Below are 21,270 nucleotides of genomic sequence, written 5' to 3' on the forward strand. Positions count from 1 at the left end.
TACACAAGGTACAGTACACACAAGGTACAGTACACACAAGGTGCAGTAAACACAAGGTGCAGTACCACAAGGTGCAGTAAACACAAGCAACAGTATACACAAGGTGCAGTATACACAAGGTGCAGTACACACAGGTGCAGTATACACAAGGTGCAGTATACACAAGGTGCAGTAAACACAAGCTACAGTATACACAAGGTGCAGTATACACAAGGTACAGTATACACAAGCTACAGCAGTGGTCACCAACCTTTTTAAGCCCAAGATCATTTTTTTTTGGTGAAGGCAAGATCTACCTATTGAAGCGTTGAGAGAAAAAGACAGCCAAGATTGTACTTTTAAACTAAATTACTTTTATTTGCCTGTATTCTAATTACATGCAATGCTTTGGTCCAATATTAAAACGTCAAAGTAGAACTATTATGTACTTTCTCAGTCAGTGCTAAGTGCAGTCATCTTATGCAGCATCACTTTTCACATCAAAACAAAAGTGGAACTGTAATGTGGACTTTCTCATATTATTAACATTGACAAACATATTTACAATTAGCATTTTATAAAGTAGAACTGTAATGTGTACTTTCTCAGTCAGTGCTAAGTGCAGTCAGTGCTAAGTGCAGCATCACTTTTCACATCAGAACAAAAGTAGAACTGTAATGTGGACTTTCTCATATTATTAACATTGACAAACATATTTACAATTAGCATTTTATAAAGTAGAACTGTATGTATACTTTCTCAGTCAGTGCTAAGTGCAGCATCACTTTTCACATCAAAACAAAAGTAGAACTGTAATGTGTACTTTCTCAGTCAGTGCTAAGTGCAGCATCATTCCCACATCAAAACAAAAGTAGAACTGTATGTGTACTTTCTCAGTCAGTGCTACGTGCAGCATCACTTTTCACATCAAAACAAAAGTAGAACTGTAATGTGGACTCTCAGGGTAAGATACAATTTTTTTTTTTTTTTTTTTTTTTTTTCATGGAAAGATCTACAGGGACAGTCTCAAAGATCGACCAGTCGATCAAGATCGACGGGTTGGTGACCACTGAGCTACAGTATACACAAGGTGCAGTATACACAAGGTACAGTATACACAAGGTACAGTATACACAAGGTGCAGTATACACAAGGTGCAATATACACAAGGTGCAGTATACACAAGGTACAGTATACACAAGGTGCAGTATACACAAGCTACAGTATACACAAGGTGCAGTACACACAAGGTGCAGTATACACAAGGTGCAGTACACACAAGGTGCAGTACACACAAGGTGCAGTATACACAAGGTGCAGTATACACAAGGTGCAGTATACACAAGGTGCAGTATACACAAGGTGCAGTACACACAAGGTGCAGTACACACAAGGTGCAGTATACACAAGGTGCAGTAATGACACACTGTCACTACGTAGCAGACTACAAAGAGTGACACGTTCAGCCGAACGCACAATTGGAGGGGGGCTTCCCACCCTCCAGAACATTTACAACAAGCGGTGCAAGGGGAAGGCTAAGAGAATTATTAAGGACTCGAGCCACCCGAACAACTGCCTCTTTGAATTGCTGCGGTCAGGCAAGCGATACCGGAGTCTTAAGGCGAGCACAGAAAGACTCAGAAGAAGCTTCTATCCCCAGGCCATCAGGCTGCTAAACGAACAATAAACACTATGCAACAACCATCAAATGCACACAGCACACACACCCACACGCACACACTCACTCAAACAAACAACACACTGCAGCACCCACTCTCCACACTTTAGATCACACAAACACACTTTACACTTTATATTTATTGATAAAGATTTGCATACAACTCGTACACCTACTGTGAATTGTACCTAAATGCACCTCGTCCCATTTCTGCCTTGCACTATATAGTATTGTATTAGTACACTGCACAGTATTGTATATTGTATGGTAACTACGTCTATTCTGCATCGAACATTGTACATATGTCTAAACTGAACACTGTGACCTCATTTTTTTTTACTTCTAATTTTACTATGTTATTTTATTTCATACTTATCTTGTCTTGCACAGTCTCTGGAGCGTAACAGTAAGAAGCATTTTGTATAAAAGTATTCTGTACTTCTGTATGACAAATATTAAAGAAACTTGAACTACATTATAATGTACAGTATGCACCATGTTAATGACACACTGTCACTACATTATAATGTACAGTATGCACCATGTTACCGGGCAGCTGATATGATGCGCCTGGTATCAACTTGATTCATAAATGTGATTTGATTCAGAATGTAAAACGATCTTGGTCTTTCATCAAGACTGAGTTAGTGAAGTGTTCCAGCACCAACATCAGCAGTATGTTAACACTTTGGTTGCTAAGGTTAAATTAATGATATACCATAGATTGCCAGCGCTATTTGTCTAGGAGAAGTCCCTTCTTTGCAGGGCTATTACTTTTAAATTCTATTGCTACATTGCCATTATTAGGCCCATTCAAAGTCCTATATGTATTGTTCATTGTGTAGCAACGTTAAACTTTTTCATTCACATATTCATAGTAAAGTATGGTCTATGTATAAGTATGTTTTCATCTCTTCTGCAGCTTTCTCCAGAACGTGATATATAGCCCCAAATGCATTATATTGATGATGAAATACAGTTTGATGGCAATCAGCGCGATATAAAAATTCCAACTAGACGACTTCTAGAAGTTACTACACGTCATCTGATGTTGACCGGATGGGCGAGGGGGCGTTTATAATTCCGTGGGCAGCGTTATACCAATCATCTAATGTGGGTCAAATGTTGATAATATCAGTTATTATCGAAGACGGTAACGTTACACGCTGAAACTCACCCCAGTCTCCGCGCGCCGTTGGGCGATCATCGTCGAGTAGAAATTTTATCATTATGGGATATATATACCCGGTCCATCTCCAGCTTGTATAATGGTATATACGTCAAATCATGTTGTTTATCGAGTTATTGGCAATCGATCGCTATGTAGTGGACGAGCTAGAGTGCCGGAACCTATACCCGAGTGCCCGGAATAATATGGCCGACCAGCAAAACCTCTACTGCGCTTCCTGTTAAGCGGTTGCGCCGATCGGCCACCAGATGGCGCTCCTGAACGCCAGAGAGCTCAGTGGGTCCTGCTGGTGGATCTCAGGCCAGCGGAGGGACATTATGAATCCGATCGCAGATTTTTGAAATATTGATATAAGGACGCTGTACAGCGTCCCCCGGCAACTTTAGCATGGCAGGAAGACGTCTAAAGACGGGTCCCGGCACTCAAAGTGTTAATGACAGACTCATGAAGTGTTCCAGCACCAACACCAAAATCAGCAACATGCCACTTGGGTAAACAAACAGTCCTCCGCTAAATAAAGCACACGGGTCATTTGCATATCTGTTCATGAAGAAGAAGTTATTGATTGGGGCACAACGAGATGTCCGACAGCTAGCCAGCCTTGTTGTCAAACACACCGTCAGACCATATTTACTGTTTGTCAACAATAGGCAACGTTATTGACCGAAAGGCTTGCTAGCATGAAGTTAGCTTGCAGGCTAGCATGAAGTTAGCTTGCAGGCTAGCATGAAGTTAGCTTGCAGGCTAGCTTGAAGTTAGCTTGCAGGCTAGCATGGAGTTAGCTTGCAGGCTAGCTTGAAGTTAGCTTGCAGGCTAGCATGAAGTTAGCTTGCAGGCTACCTTGAAGTTAGCTTGCAGGCTAGCATGAAGTTAGCTTGCAGGCTAGCATGAAGTTAGCTTGCAGGCTAGCTTGAAGTTAGCTTGCAGGCTAGCTTGAAGTTAGCTTGCAGGCTAGCATGGAGTTGCCCCCCCCCCCCCCCCTCCCCCTTCTCTCTGAGTGCCCGTCTCCTGGCGCTGACTAAGGTGATGGATGCCTCGGGGTCTTGGCCAAGATTGTAGTGACTGCTCTACATGCACCTCCGAGGCCTTGGATCAGTTATTCACCGCCGTCTGTCCGTGGTCCTGTCAACTGATTAACAGTATTAACAGACTGTTAACAGATTAACAGTCAACGCGGTTTCATTGCTGGGTTAAGTACTTCTATTCTATTCACATAATACACCTACTTCATATATCTACTCCATTCACATATATGCCTACCACTTGTATCTATTGCTATGTCCGCCTACTACAATCTCATGAGCTGTCTAACGCCTGTCCCGTCTCCCTGTCTCCCTATGACTTGCTGTCCTGGAGTGTTGACCGGAGTGTTGGACGTCCCGTGACGAAGGCCGGCAGGTTGCGACCCCCTCTGCGTGCCCCCCTGTCTCCGGAGGTCTCGTAGTGGTGACCGGAGTGCCGGATGTCCCGCGATGATGTCGGGGAGTTCGCGACCCTCTCTGCGCCGCCCCCTATCTCCCTGTCTCCGGCTGTCCCTGAGCAACGACCGGAGTGTTAAATGTCCCTTGACTAAGACGGGGAGGACGTGACCCTCTTTGCGCCGCCCCTGTGCCTCAAATAGATTCGCTATCAGCTCTATCTTTAATCTTTCAAAATGTTCAGTTGCTATCGCTATTAGCTCTATCTTTAATTTTTCAAATTGTACAGTTGCTATTGCATGCACTCATCTGTGTTCCACTACACACATGAGTGCATGCTTACCAACTGTCCGTCTGCAACACTACTATCACCAACAACTAAGAAGGGAGATCCCCCCTTGAATGGCCCTTCTAAGGTTTCTCTCCTCCACACTGCCTGTGGAGCTTTTTTCCCTATTGTTAGGTTTTAGTGAGTTTTTCCTTACCTTCGCGTGGGGTATGTCTGGGAGTGCTTGCATTCTTTCATTTATTTGTATTCATCTAAAAAATTTGGACCTTATGGTGTTCTTGTTCTGTTCTTGACTTATTGTTATGTTTTCTTCTTGACTTGTTTAAAGAAGATCTGTACGGCCCATGGGGACATTAACGTGTGTTGTCGGGCCCTATAAATAAATTTGATTTGATTTGATTTGCAGGCTAGCATGGAGTTAGCTTGCAGGCTAGCTTGAAGTTAGCTTGCAGGCTAGCATGAAGTTAGCTTGCAGGCTAGCATGAAGTTAGTTTGCAGGCTAGCTTGAAGTTAGCTTGGAGGCTAGCATGAAGTTATCTTGCAGGCTAGCTTGAAGTTAGCTTGCAGGCTAGCTTGAAGTTAGCTTGCAGACTAGCATGAAGTTAGCTTGCAGGCTAGCATGGAGTTAGCTTGCAGGCTAGCTTGAAGTTAGCTTGCAGGCTAGCATGGAGTTAGCTTGCAGGCTAGCTTGAAGTTAGCTTGCAGGCTAGCATGAAGTTAGCTTGCAGGCTAGCATGAAGTTAGCTTGCAGGCTAGCTTGAAGTTAGCTTGCAGGCTAGCATGAAGTTAGCTTGCAGGCTAGCTTGAAGTTAGCTTGAAGGCTAGCCTGAAGTTAGCTTGCAGGCTAGCTTTCAAGTTAGCTTGCAGGCTAGCCTGAAGTTAGCTTGCAGGCTAGCATGGAGTTGGCTTGCAGGCTAGCATGAAGTTAGCTTGCAGGCTAGCATGGAGTTAGCTTGCAGGCTAGCATGGAGTTAGCTTGCAGGCTAGCATGAAGTTAGCTTGCAGTCTAGCTTGAAGTTAGCTTGCAGACTAGCCTGAAGTTAGCTTGCAGGCTAGCCTGAAGTTAGCTTGCATCAGTGGTAATGTATGTAACTTATGTAACGTTAGCTCAGGTCAGGGGTCAGGTCAGGGGTCAGGGGGGGTACCTGCGTCGGAGGTCCTCGGCCACGGCGGCCCTGCAGCTGAACAGGTAGGCCCTGAGGGACTGCAGGCGCTGCCGGAGGCGGAGCACGGCGCAGAGCGGCTCACAGTGGTCGTACAGACACGGGTTCAGCTGCTGCACGTCCAGCAGAGGCTCCTCCCACACGAACTCCAGGAACTCCTTTGCCTGCTTGGACACCTGAGAGGGGGGAGGTAACTACATCACTCAACCCTTTCACTGCCACACGACAGCCAGTTAACCCTTCCACTGTGACAATACACAGAAGGTTAGCCCTTTACCATCACACAACCGGACGGCGATGCTCCATCATTACGGAGCTAATGATGCTAATGATGGAGCATCGCCGTCCGGTTGTGTGATGGTAAAGGGCTAACCTTCTGTCGTGTGGCAGTGAAAGGGTTATTGGAATCAACTCACACGATCACAACACAAATTAGAAACATATTATTTGGCCCTAAACAGACAGTATACTGTGGCAGACTACCTCAGCACAGTGACTGTAACTGATAAGAATCTAAGAAAGACTCTGACAAAGTACAGACTGAGTGACCATGGTTTGGCGATAGAGAAGGGCCGACACAGACAGACATGGCTGACCAGATAGGAGAGAGGGAGGGAGGGAGGGAGGGAGAGCGAGCGAGCGAGCGAGCGAGCGAGAGAGAGAGAGAGAGAGAGAGAGAGAGAGAGAGAGAGAGAGAGAGAGAGAGAGAGAGAGATGACCATGGTTGGCGATAGAGAAGGGCAGACACAGACAGACCTGGCTGCCCAGAGAGGAGAGGTTGTGCTGTATTTGTGATGAGGGAGCCGTAGAGACAGAACTACATTTCCTAACACAATGTGAAAATTACAGAAATATTAGGGAGGAATTATTTCCAAAAAAAATTATAATTTCCCCAGAATTCCAAAGTATGACAGAAGTGCAGAAATTGCCATTCCTCCTGGGGGGGACAGAAAGAATGTGCAGTTTTAGCTGCAAAATATGTCAATTCATGTCACAAGAAAAGGGACAACCAGTAGGACACATGTACTGTATATATATACATCAGCGTTTCCGTTAGCCGGTAATTACCGGTATTTGACCGGCAAAATATGTTGAAGTCCGAATATTTAAATCTCTCCGGTCTTAATGTCCGGTGAAAATAATTCCTCTAAGCACAATTTTATTATTTGAATTGTATTAAAATCGGCTAAAATTAAATAGCCTATGCGATGAACGAAACAATAATTCCATTTTCAGTTTCATTGTTGCTTCACTCCGATAGGATGGCGCCGCTCAGATGTGAAACTTATTTTTTTTTTTTTTTGAGCCTGCACGCTCTGGCCACCATAACGACAAACAGGTATACGAGGAAGAGAGAGAGATGGCGAAACAAGCTAAGCTTAGTAAATATTTCACGAAACCAAGCACAAGCAGGTCTAATAATGACAACGAAGATGAATCTTCTGAACTTGAAGTCACAGAGACCGCTGACGCTGATGCCGTGGTGGCTCCTCGCTGTCCCCCCCCCGCTGTTCTCGCATGCAGGTACAAAACGGATAGGCACAACGAGAGACGGGGTGAGTGAGTGTTGAAATTTTTTAATCATAATATGCAACTGTTGGTTGACTGCCGTGTCACATAGTAATGCATATTATTGATTATAACTAAATGTAGGCTATAACCTATAATGAAATTAACAAATGCGTGACGCGCACGTGGCTCGTCCTCTCTGCATGTGGCGACGAGCTAGCAAACGAGGCAATGTGATGATCAACTACAGTTTGCTGTGTGTGAAGTTGAACATTATGATATGTGTGACGTGTCTGATACAACGAGGTGAAGCGATGTCGACTCGAGATTAATTTGGGGGTGCGTGCGACAGCTGCTGCAGTGCAAGCCTGCGGGGCGGGAGCTTGATGCTGGTAGTGTATCGCACTAACTTGAGAGGCGAGAGATAGTAATTTGATTCTGCAAATCAATTTCTCATTCTTCGCTTGATGTAATTAATACACATGTCCAATTATAACGGAATTCGTTAGCTCATAAAAATGTGATTATAATAGACTGCTGTTTAAAACTCTGACCGGAATTTCTTGAATATGTCCGGTGATAGAAATATTGCAGGACACCCAGACCGGCACGAATATGTTCTAACGGAAACGCTGATATACATGTACCATGTTTTACTCACCGCAACATCTCCTGTATTTACTTTCATTTCTTTGATCTTATATTGTTATGTTGTTCGTTGTTTATGTCACAATTGTGCTTTGGCAACATTTGTGAAAATTTCATGCCAATAAAGCTTTTGGAATTTAATTGAATTAAATTGAGAGAGGGGGAGAGGGAGAGAGGGGGGGGGGGGGGGAGAGGAAGAGAGCGAGGGGGGAGAGGGGAGGAGAGAGAGAGTAAGAGAGAGAGAGGGGGAGAGAGAGGGGGAGAGGGAGAGAGTGTGAGAGAGAGAGAAAACAACTCAGAGAGAGGGAGAGACAGAGAGCGCGAGAGAGAGAGAGAGAGGAGAGCGAGAGCGAGAGCGAGAGCGAGAGCGAGAGAGAGAGAGAGAGAATAGCTGTAAGGATGAACCTGGTGCTGGCTGATGTATCAGTGCCTCTGACCTGGGTTAGGGTCATCAGTGCCTCTGACCTGGGTTAGGGTCATCAGTGCCTCTGACCTGGGTTAGGGTCATCAGTGCCTCTGACCTGGGTTAGGGTTAGGGTTAACTGCTGACCTGCTGCTGGCTGGTGTCCCAGTTGTGCAGCAGTCTGGCCGGGATCAGGAAGCTGCTGTCCTGCAGGCAGCCGGAGCAGTAATACCAGCCGCTGTAGCTGCACAGCTGGGCTTTACCCCGGGAGAGGCCTACTGCACGCTGACAACCTGGGGGGGGGGGGGGGGGGAGAAGGTGAGTGAAAGCTCGAGCCCACCAGACCAGAAAGCTTCTGGGACACATGCGACGGTTATTCCAATTCCTACGGCGATGTTCTACCGGGCAAAAAGTGAGGCTGCGGTTACATTATAGCCAAAACGATTAGTTTCATTTCGCTTTTCAGAACGCTGCGTAATGGCAGGCAAGTTAGACGTCGTTTTTGTCTCGTGAGCACCGAGTGATGTATGTGGGAGCAGGGAGGTGTATGTCATTTTGTCACCAGTGGTGGTGGGTGTGTCTGTCTGGAGGTGTGGGAAGAAGGGTAATTAATATCACCTGTGCCTGGGAACCATTCAGTGTTTGTTTGTTACAGAGAGAGGGTGAGGCAGGGTGCCTATAATTCTGTTGACCGCACTACGTTACTCAGTTTACCATCAACATCAATATACCAATATACATGAAGTACAATGCCAAAGCAGTAGGTGGCGATGTAGGTCAAACATGAAGGCCATTTTCAACCAATCAGAAAGGTTGAACGAGTCACTACACTTCCTGCTCAAAAACAACAAAGCCACCATCTTTAAATACCTCGCGTGTGCCATTTAGCAACATAGCATTTATTTTTCAGCAACAAACAAAGTGCAATAAACAAAAACGGATACGTTCACTGTGTTCTGCCTCATTTGTTGATGAAACAAAACCAACATCAACACAATTTACCACCAAGAGCGGAGAGTTTAGTCTCACAAAAATATCTCTGATGTTGTTAGCTACACGCTAATGTGATTGGCGTTTTCCATGTATATAGTTAGCATCGACGCTATCGTACATTAACACTTTCCGTGCCACACATGAGAATACTCTGGTTTATTAATAGGTGGTTAAAAGCCACTCACGAGATTTCTCGGAATTTATTTTTATTTATTTTTTTAGCGATCTGAAATCATATTGCATCACCCGAGCCTACCCGAGTATAGCCGAGCGGCGCCGGCGATCATTGTGGAAAAAAGCGCCCCCTGTCGTCTCCCAGATGACATAAGGGATTTTGGAATGGACTCAATGAAAATGAATGGGGAAAAAAATCCGGTACTCCACATTTTCCAGTCCACTGATGCAGCCGGGGTTATCAGAGTTCATTCTGGATCCTCTGAGCCCCGCGGATCATGGAGTTCTACTGTATCGCGTTGGATCTATACACTTATCGATTTTTTCGAATGGTGATCAGGAATTGGAATATACCAGTTGGATACCATCGGATGTCAGGTAAGGACTCTATGTTATCAGTGTTAGGATAATCAGAGTAAGTTTGATGAAGTTATAAGCTGTTTTGTGAAATGTCCTCTTTCGGTTTCACTGTAAAAGTCCAAGAGGAAATCAACGCGGCGATTATCCGTGCGCGGCCCGAATGTGCTTGCGTGCACGTATAATATTGATCATCTAGCGTTTATTTGAAAACGATTCATAAAAAGGCAGACGAATATCAACATTGTGGAATATTCCAGTAAAAGACGATTTTCATAGAATGCCCCAGAATGGGCTGTTTTTTATTTCAAAACGGGGGCTTTTCTAAATGCTCTGAAACGGAAATGACGCGATAAAAAACCAATCTGCCTTGACAGCACTGACTGGAAAATAGTCTTTGATAATGCGATGGGCAGATTAGACACATAATTTAAAACATAGATTAGGCGATATTAACGTTAACATTGGCGCCGATGGTGGCATTCAGCGGGTAAAAAGGAAAACCCGGCGTGGCGCTCAAAGTGTTAACGTAGTAACGTTATCGCTAGTAGAATAAATGGATGAAAACGTTATTTAACAGATTGCAAAATGGGTACAATACAATACGGCTCAATACACACAATTGTTAAGGGGATGCAGACTGTTGTAGTTTGGACTGGGCTCCTTATAACAATAACTTGACAACACGTGAAATAACCGTGCGTGTGCACGGCACCACACCCTTACATTAGAGTTAGCCCTGCCACTGTGGATATAATTCACCTCTTGGTTTTGGGTTTAAACGGGGAAGATCAATGGAAAACAGTTGTAATGATCTAATTAATTATGGCAAAATTAAAAGCAAGTACAAAATCAATCTCTGACGGTGTCTGGGAGGAGGGAGTCAAATGGTTATCCATCTGCTCCGTCATAAAGCACATGAATAAGCAATCTGAGGAGGATGCAGCTGATATCCTGTATAGCCTCCCCATATGGCCGGTTGGTGTCGGGAGACAGCAAATTATATTAATTATAGCGCGATATTGCAAGTGACTCCCAGAAATAGTTCTGATGTTTGGACTAATGGACGGAGTCGAGGTCCAGCCAGGGGAGAATTTGGCGTCGGTGTCTACTGCGCATGGGCGTTGGGCATGAACGGCTCCGTATTTGGCTTGCGCCAATTACAAGGCACTGTTGTCGGGGAGTTTTCAAAATGAAAACACCCTTTGAGCGTTGCCGCTAGGAAAACGCGGTTTCCTGCCAAAACGGCGTTGCCCTTTAACTTGGACATGCAAACGAAATAATTCAAAAATGAAACGTTGTAAGTGTAACCATGGCCTGAGTGTACGGGTGGAGGAGGTCAGTGAGGTACTGAGTCTGCGTTATATGATATTATGTCGGACTGCTGTCGGACCGCGGTACGGGTCGTCTTGTCCATTTATTTTCTTCTGAGTGCTTTGTTTACATGTTTACATGAACAGCCACCACTGTAAACAAAAAAAATGTCACCCGTAGGATCTATAATGATCAAATTAATTAATAAAAAAACGAACGTTCGAACATCCGTTCGAAAAACCCTGGCAAACTCCGAACCCTAAAAACACAGACACACGCACTGCCCACGCCCACACACACAGACACACAGACACACACTAAGGCTGAGCCCGAACGTTCGAACGTTCGAACGTTCGTTCGTTACGCTGACATTCGGACTTTAATTAATAGGTTCGAACGTTCGGTGAAAAAAAAATAAAGGATGCGCACGGGGTTGAGGTGATGTGAATGCGAGGCGCTCGGCTCAACCAGTATGGTCTGCCGGGCTGCAGCGGGATACTATTTCGCAACCAGAGCTCTATTGATTGACAGGCGATTCTGCCAATTACGTCACACCGCTTGCACCCGCCTCTGCTGTTACCACCAATCGGCAAGCCTCAACAGACTTACCGGGGAGCCGTAGTTAGCTCCCCGCCGAGGAAGTAATCGGTAACAAGGTTTCCGTAGGTGAACCTGCAGATTAGGATCATTAATGAATACCATCCTTTTTCGGCCACGGTCGCGCGAGCTTCATGGCGGGAGGTGGTTGCGTTGGAAACAACAGCAGGCGCACGGTGGACAGACCCGTCCGAGGTAGACGGTGGACGGGTCTGTTGAGCCGAGGCGTGCGCCTCTCCTCCCGGCTCCCCTCCCCGTCGACCAAGAGTGAATACCTGTTACGTGTAAGTTGTAACACTAACTATATAACGCTAATGCCACAAAACGAATGCATTTGTTTATCTAGCCCCTTACGTGACTGCAAGGGCTATTGTTTATCATACTTTGATTCAGTAGCTTGTTTATTTTCTTCTGAGTGAATGAATGAATGAATGAAAACTTTATTAACAGATTGCAGAATGGGTACAGTACAGTACAGCTCAATACATACAATTGTTAAGGGGATGCAGACCAGAGAAAGACTTTCGTCTTGTTTACATCAGGGTCCCCCATTTTCAATTCATCGTAAATTACTGTGCTTTGTTTGTTTGTTTGTTAATTACATGTTTACATGAACAGCCACCACTGTAAACAACATGTTTTTCACCAATAGACTATGCAATGCCGCCCTCCGTAGGATCTATAATAATACAATAAAAAAAAAAATTATTATTAAAAAAAATGAAAAAAGAAATTTATTAAAAAAAATGTTTATTAAAAAATTTAAAAAAACGAACGTTCGAACGTTCGTTCGATAAACCTGGCGAACGTTCGAACCCTAAAAACAGGGTTCGGGCTCAGCCTTAACACACACACAGACACACAGACACACACAGACAGCCCACGCCCACACACTCACACACACACACAGACACACGCACTGCCCACGCCCACACACTCAGACTCACACAGACACAGACACACACACACGCACTGCCCACGCCCACAGACTCACACAGACACACACACACACACAGACACACACACTGTCCACGCCCACAGACTCACAGACACACATGCACTGCCCACGCCCACAGACTCACACAGACACACACACGCACAGCCCACGCCCAGACTCACACGGACACACGCACAGACACACACAGACACACGCACAGACACACACAATAATAACAACCACAGGCCTGAACTATAGATACTGTGTCATGTGGGCAGTACAGGCCTGAACTATAGATACTGTGTCATGTGGGCAGTACAGGCCTGAACTATAGATACTGTGTCATGTGGGCAGTACAGGCCTGAACTATAGATACTGTGTCATGTGGGCAGTACAGGCCTGAACTATAGATACTGTGTCATGTGGGCAGTACAGGCCTGAACTATAGATACTGTGTCATGTGGGCAGTACAGGCCTGAACTATAGATACTGTGTCATGTGGGCAGTACAGGCCTGAACTATAGATACTGTGTCATGTGGGCAGTACAGGCCTGAACTATAGATACTGTGTCATGTGGGCAGTACAGGCCTGAACTATAGATACTGTGTCATGTGGGCAGTACAGGCCTGAACTATAGATACTGTGTCATGTGGGCAGTACAGGCCTGAACTATAGATACTGTGTCATGTGGGCAGTACAGGCCTGAACTATAGATACTGTGTCATGTGGGCAGTACAGGCCTGAACTATAGATACTGTGTCATGTGGGCAGTACAGGCCTGAACTATAGATACTGTGTCATGTGGGCAGTACAGGCCTGAACTATAGATACTGTGTCATGTGGGCAGTACAGGCCTGAACTATAGATACTGTGTCATGTGGGCAGTACAGGCCTGAACTATAGATACTGTGTCATGTGGGCAGTACAGGCCTGAACTATAGATACTGTGTCATGTGGGCAGTACAGGCCTGAACTATAGATACTGTGTCATGTGGGCAGTACAGGCCTGAACTATAGATACTGTGTAGGGGTGCACCGATATATCGGTCGGGTATCGGTATCGGCCGATAAGTGCCTTGTTGACTGCTATCGGCCTATCGGCCGATAAGCTCAAATGTGCCGATAGCAGTCGCCGATAAATACCCATCAATTTGTGTAGCGTCAAAAGGCAAAAAAAAAAAGTTCACTCGCGACCTACCTGCACAACGCCCGCCGTCCCCCACACACAAGCTACTGCATCAAAGTTACTATTTATGATTAACAAGGCATTCGTTTTGTGGCATTAACGTTATATAGTTAGTGTAACTGAGGGGTACAATTCCCTGACTGTATTATATAAGTATGGTATCATTAAACCACTACTGTCTTATGTACATTACTACTGGCCATACAGTACACAGGTATATCAGATGAACACTTCCCACAATGACACGGTTCCACACAAAACTGGGTTATAATAATATTTATTAGCAGCAATGATAGTATATAACAATACTTTACGTAGGGTCGCGCTTATAAGGCGAAAGAATGTGCGTGAGTAAATCAATAACGTAAGTCCATTATCATATTACGCAGGAGATAATGAATACCACCTGTATCTTAGGAATTATATCTATGGTACACTAGTAAGGCAGCGGGAGATACTGGTAGGGTCCCTCCGGTTGTAGGCCAGCAAGGGGAGAGGATTTGTCGGTAGTAGAGTCTGGGTCAACGAAGAATAGGGAGACTCCAAGTACAGGAGACGGTGCAATAATCTCTTGATCCGCAGACGAATAACAGCTGTTCTCCGGCATGCAGCTCCGCATGGAAGAAAGCTAGCCAGCCTCAGGCTTCTGAGAGGCGGGCTCGACGTTGCTCCTCACAGGGTAAATCCCACACAATTGTGGGTGTAGACGATTCTCCACTCCATCAGTTACAGGACCAAAGCAAATATAATCCAGCCGAAATGGGCTATGTAGTCGTCGGGTAGGTTATCCAGTGTACATGTCCACACGGTCCTCGTCTAGGGCTCCTCGGGTGAAGGCGCCAGGGTAAGCTGCCCAGCCTGGATAAGCACACTAGCTGGTACGAGGAAACGTTGGTGATGCTGGTCACTGTAGAACGGTAGCCGGTACGATACACTATACATAAATAGACTATTACTGAATTAATAGAATAGGTCGAACTCGACGGTACAGCGTTAAACTCTGATACTTCAGTTATTAATTCGCACGCGGTCTCAATGCTCTATTTGGGGCCAAACAGGCCTTACTTCACCGCACGTTGTATCGTGGGTGAGGCTTCAACTTATTGGGTAACATACTTCTGTATTCACCTGCGCCGTATTTATACGTTAGGTGAACAAACTAGTACCAGCCCTATTCCTGTCTCGTATCCTTGCGCAGAGCCGTTCATGTCCAGGCATGTCTTTGGCGGTGACTTTGAACTAGACCTTGGGGGTATGGCAATGGCGCCTAAGGGACCGCTGTCCAATAGGAGAACGAAATATTATGGTCTGTACTAGGTAAAGGGATATTCCGTGTATATGTACAAGGAATACACAAGGGATATCAAACGATATACAAATATTATGCAATATATATCAATTAGTAAATATATATATTCGGTTTAATCTGATCCTTCGTAACAGCCGCCTCCTAATTAGTCCCACCTAATTAGATAAGCAGAGACAGATTAACCGCACTGTCCACTACTCAATGTCTGTTGTGAGGGTAGGGCAGTTCACAAAGTCAGGGGGTCATGGTCGTCATCAAGAGTGTCGGGGAGCCTTGGCAACTCTATCAGCCTCGCCACGGGCCGGGTGTATGTCCGCCCTTGGACGAGCACTTCTGCCGCTCTGACCTTTCCGTCGGCACCAGTGATCACTTTGCTTACGCGGCCGGCCGGCCACATAGCTCGGGGTAGTGACTGGTCGATAATCATGACGACTGTTCCTTCTGTCAAATTGTCTCTTTCTTTCACCCATTTCTGGCGGGTCTGTAGAGTAGATAGTGGAGGAGGAAACTGTTCCAAAACTTGTCAGCCAATACTTGACTGTACCTCCACATTCTTCGGCCGTTCGCTTCTTCAGGCCTGTACACTGTCTGTGGTAGCGCGGGGTCCAGCCGCCCCATCAAGAGAGTGTTGGGAGTGACTGGGTCGACATCTGCTACATCACTTGAGACGTAACCGAGGGGCTTTGAGTTCAATACTCCCTCATCTCCGTGAGGACTGTCGTGAGGACTTCTTCCACCACGGTCTGGGCCCCAAGCACGGCGTACAGGGCTGTCTTTATTGAACGTACTTCTCGTTCCCAAGTTCCACCGAAGTGAGGTGCATTCGGGGGATTAAACTGGAAATCAATCTGATAGGGAGCGAGGTGGGTCTTAAGTTCTGGGCCCATAGCTTGGAAGCTTTCTCTCAGCTCTCTTTCTCCACCTCTGAAGTTTGTCCCGTGATCAGACAATAATATAGACGGTTTCCCTTTCCGCGATGTGAATCTCCGGAAGGCCATAAGGAATGAGTCTGTGCTCATGGTTGGAAGGAGTTCTATGTGTATCGCTTGGGTGGTCATGCATTTGAATACAATACCCCACCGCTTCTCAGTCCCTCTTCCTTTCTTTACATACAGCGGGCCGAAACAGTCCATACCGGTGGAGTGAAAAGGCTCGTTGCCGAGTCGGAGGCGACAGGGGGGTAGGTCAGCCATCCGGGGTATACTGGGCTGTGCTCGCCATTTACGACAGTCTAGACAAGTCCGCTGGAAGCGTCGTACTGCTTCTCTTCCTTGCAGTATCCAATAACGACGTCTGATCTCCGCGAAGACTCTCTCTGCCCCGGCGTGGTGCACGTCCTCGTCGTATTTCTTGATGATGAGCTCTGTGACCTTGTGTCGGCTGTTTAAGACTATCGGGTACTTGACGTCATCCGGTAAGTCGGGGGCTCTCCTCAGACGACCACCCACTCTGATGAGATTATGGGCGTCGCTCTCAGGGGCTAAGTGGAGCAGTCTGCTGTCTGACGGGACTGGCTTTGATCCCTGTAGACAGTCTAGCTCGTCGGGGAATGAGTCTCTCTGGGCTCGCTGTAGCAGAAGGAGTTCTGCTTCTTCGTAGTTAGCTGCAGTAATGTCAGTAGTGGGCTGAACCTCTGGGTGGTGCCACAGGAATGTCTTTAGCTGCGCACTCTCAAGGGTGAGGCAGTCGTCTATGTTGGGATCTGTGAGGACGAGTGTGTGTGTCAACCCACAGAACATAGATTTCTTCTTCTCTGCCTCCTCTTCACTCGCCTCCCGTGGGGTGGGTGTAGGCCACTCTTCTTCCGGGAGCTTGAGGAACTCGGGCCCGTCACTATATAGATTGTGGCGGGTGAGGTCATCCAGGGACATTCCCCGGGTGATGACGTCAGCTGGGTTGTGTTTTGTGTCCACATACCTCCAGCTTGCTGCTTCTGTTAAAGGGGAACTATTTTACTATTCCTAGCACTATTTGGGCAACTTTAAACAATTCCTGTCAGTCTATTGAAGACATCTGTACGTTTAAAAAAAAAAAAATGCATTGGTTTATATTTCTAATCAAGTACTCAAACCCATCATTTTTCAGCCACAAGAAATCAGGCTGTTATGGCCTGGCTCCGCCCATAAGCACTTTGAGTGACAGTCAGTCGAGAGAGAGAGAGAGAGAGAGGGGGTGTAGACAGACAGACAGACAGACACCCTATGTCTATACGTTGTGTTAGTTTGCTGCTGCTATGAGAGAGAGAGAGAGAGAGAGAGAGAGAGAGAGAGAGAGAGAGAGAGACAGACAGACAGACAGACAGACAGACAGACAGACAGACAGACAGACAGACAGACAGACAGACAGACACCCTATGTCTATACGTTGTGTTTGTTTGCTGCCGCTATGAGAGAGAGAGAGAGAGAGAGAGAGAGAGAGAGAGAGATAGAGAGAGATAGAGAGAGATAGAGAGAGAGAGAGAGAGAGAGCGAGAGAGAGCGAGAGAGAGAGAGAGAGAGAGAGAGAGAGAGAGAGAGAGAGAGAGAGAGAGAGAGAGAGAGAGAGAGAGAGAGAAAAAAAAGTGTAAACACTCTGCGTGTCCTCCCGGGAGAGGGAGCCGGGAGGACACGCAGAGTGTTTACAGTTCTCTCTCTCTCGGTTCGGGAGCATGAGCTGTCTGTGGCGCAGCGCGGTGGTGGACTTGAGCCGGGAGGACACGCAGAGTGTTTACAGTTCTCTCTCTCTCGGTTCGGGAGCATGAGCTGTCTGTGGCGCAGCGCGGTGGTGGACTTGAGCCGGGAGGACACGCAGAGTGTTTACAGTTCTCTCTCTCTCGGTTCGGGAGCATGAGCTGTCTGTGGCGCAGCGCGGTGGTGGACTTCCTCGAGAGGGAGAGGGAGACGCAGAGCGTTTACAGTTCTCTGCTTCTCTCACTCGGCGGGCAGCTAGAGGGGGCGGGTGTTATTATGCAAATGCACCATATGACGTCCCATATAGGCAAATTTTCAGATGACTCACTTGAGGGAGGGACATTATTGTGAGGGGAGAATTGGAAGAATGCGCCAAATCGAGAATTAGAGACATAGATTCTATTACTATAAGTCCACATAGCTAGAAAATAACCCTAAACACAGGAAAAGGTCATTTATAAGATAGTTCCCCTTTAAATCTTGGATCTCTGTGATTCTGACTCCCACGAAGACCTTGTATCTACACGAATCGGACTGGATCCATGTGAGTACGGTCATGGAGTCTGACCACAGGATTGTTCTTTGCACCGGGATGGTGAGTTCACATTGGATTAACGTGGTGAGTTGCGCTCCTGCTAGGGCTGCGCAGAGCTCTAGACGCGGGATAGATTGTTGCTTGCAGGGGGCTATTCTTGAGCGAGCCAGGATGAAGGCAGTATGTATTTCTCCTCCCTCCTCTCGGGCACGCAAGTAGGCCACCGAACCGTAGGCTACTTCGGAGGCGTCGCTGAAGACGTGCAGGTCCATCTGGCACGTCTCCGGCCTCACTGCGGGTGGGAAGTAGCTGCGGCGTATGTTGACACCTGGGAGTGAGCTGAGTTCTGTCTCCCACTCTCTCCATGTGGAGGCAAGGTGTTCGGGTATGGGGTCGTCCCAGCCCTGGTCCTTGTCCCATAACGCTCTTACAATCATCTTTGCCCTGGTGGTGTAAGGTAGAATACATCCCAACGGGTCATATTGTCTGGCGAGTGTTCTGTATACACTCCGTCTTGTGGTCGGTAGTGAAGTCGACCTTCCCTGCTCCTTGGTCAGGGGTGTGTGTTTATAATGGAGCGAGTCTGTTTTGAAGCGCCAGACTAGTCCTAGTGTCATTTCTTGGGCTTCTCCTGGGATGGTCGCCATCAAGGTCTCGCTGCTTGCTGCCTTGTCCTCTGGGGAGAGGCTGCGCAATACTTGAGGGTCGCTGCTGGCCCACTGCCGGAGATCAAAGCCGCCTTTGATCAGGGAGGCGCGGAGCTTGAGTAGGAGGGCCTCGGCTTCTTCTGGCGTCGAGACGCTTTGCAGACAGTTGTCCACGTAGAAACTATTTCCTACACTTTGTCGGACCTCTTCATCAGCTGCTGGGTCCTCTGCGACGTGTTTTTGCAGTGCAAACGTAGCACAGCATGGGCTGCATGTGGTTCCGAAAGGGAGGACTTCCCATTGATAGATGGATGGTTGCTCATCACCGATCCTCTCTCTCCATAAGAACCGCAGCAGGGGCTTGTCCTCCTCCACTAGTCGCACCTGCAGGAACATCCCTTTGATGTCGCCGCTGATGGCCACCTTGTCTTGGCGGAAACGTAGCAACACGCCTAGTAGAGAGGGGCCGAGTGTTGGGCCGGGCAAGAGCTCTTTATTCAGATTTTGTGATCCGATCTGGTAGCTGCAGTTGAACACAATACGATCCTTGCCGTTGTGGTGGACTTTGTGGTGCGGCACGTACCATGATTCGGTCGTCTGATCGGCCTCTTTAATGTCAATTTTCTTTATGTGTCCCGCTGTGATTAGCTTGTCAATCTCAGCGCGGTACACAGTAGCTTGAGCGGGGTCTCTGGCTAGGCGCCGCTCTGTGTTCGATAGATACCGCTCCGTCGCTTCTTTTGGGGCGTGGAAGGTAGGCATACCCTCTCGCCTCAGGAGTGGAGTTGCGTATCTCATCACTCCGTTGACTTTGACTCTCTTTGTCCCCTGCTCGAGGAGGGCTATAGCATAAATGTCTTCCTTGGAACGAATGTGTTTCTTTTCGTTCTTAAAGGGCATTGTCTCTAGTGTCCATAGCCTCTCGACGTGCTGTAGGAGGGTGGTGTCTTCTTCTGTCACTCTGGAGTGGAGGCAGCTAGTGGCTGCTGTTCGGTTAGGAGACCTAGAGAGGGGGCCTTGTAGTGTCCATCCTAGGCGGGTCTCGACTGCTGCTGGACAGCCTCTGGGCCCAGTGTGGACCCGGTCCATCGGGACGATGAGGTGTGCATGGTCGGATCCTATCAGCAGGGTCGGGGTGGCACCGTCTATGAGCGGTATAGGTAGTTGACGCAGGTGCACATATTTATCCATCAGCTTGGCGATGGGGTAGGTGTACTGCGACAGGCCTATGTCTTGGCTGGTGAAAGCGTTAGTGATCCTATACCGTCTCTCTGGCTGCCCGCTTGCTGCGATAGTGAAGGAGACATTCTCGCCCTTTATCGTCTTCAGGTCTCTTATTATTGTCCGAATCGTCATCGTTTCTTCGCTCCCCCGCAGCCCCAGCTGGGCCGCAGCGGACGCGAGGAGAAGGGTCTTCTCTGACCCGTCGTCAAGGACGGCGTAGGTGTCCATGACATTGTCTTCGTAACTCAATGTTACGCGGACCACCTTCAAGAGCACCCGGGCGCCCCCGCTGCTGGCGGGGTCAATGTACATAACACTTGCCTTTGTGCTGCTTGAGGGTGCAGGCTTTCTTCTGTTACTGTCATGTAGGACGTCCAAGTGGGCTCCGTCACACCGACTACACCTCTTCTTTAAGCGGCAATCGGCTGCCATGTGACTGCACGCACATCGGTAACAGCGTCGGTTGGACTTTATCCATTGACCCACCTCGTCGGCGGTCATCTTCTTGAACGTGTCACAGTGTGACAGCCAGTGTTCCTTTTCGCAGTACGGGCATACAATCTTCCACTTCTCTTTCATCGAGGGGGTACTGTGGTTCTTGTTGCTCGGTACTGATTCGGCTTGGTGCATGACGGTCACCAGCCTGCGGCCATCGTTTGCTCTCCTAGGTCCCTCTCTGGAGCTTGGTGTGCTCCGCACGAACGTATCCAACCGTAGGCTGTTGACTTCTCTCGCCAGGAAGTCGGCTAGGTCTAGGAGGGATGGCTCGGGACCGTTAGGATCACGGTGGTCTCTTTGCCGCCTGAAGCGCTCTTGTCGGGCGGGCGGAAGCTTCTCTAAAATCCTCTCAACATTAGAGTTTGCGTACAGTTCGTGCATACCCTTTTCCTTTTGCGCCCCCAGCATCCCTACCAGGGATTGTACCTTGATAGACAGGTCATCTAGTGAGCGATTGTCTGTGGCTGGGGGTAGACGGTCAATATTCCTTATCTCTTGTATAGGGCTGCACGATTTTGGGAAATAATCTAATTGCGATTATTCTGACAGATAT

At 47.3% G+C, this 21,270-nt stretch overlaps 1 protein-coding gene across 1 annotated transcript; it reads right to left on the bottom strand.

The window, feature by feature from the left end:
* Nucleotides 1-5,698: 5,698 nt before the first annotated feature.
* Nucleotides 5,699-8,569, bottom strand: LOC311248508 (pleckstrin homology domain-containing family M member 3-like; the record flags this gene model as incomplete). The annotated part of the gene is made up of 2 exons (XM_084339377.1): nucleotides 5,699-5,892; nucleotides 8,424-8,569. Coding segments are annotated over 2 exons (340 nt in total), but the record flags the coding sequence as incomplete, so codon positions are not given.
* Between the last annotated feature and the right edge of the window lie 12,701 nt (nucleotides 8,570-21,270).

Source organism: Notolepis coatsorum (genome assembly GCF_963971535.1).
Source record: "Notolepis coatsorum genome assembly, contig: SCAFFOLD_2027, whole genome shotgun sequence".
Classification (NCBI taxonomy): Eukaryota; Metazoa; Chordata; class Actinopteri; order Aulopiformes; family Paralepididae; genus Notolepis; species Notolepis coatsorum.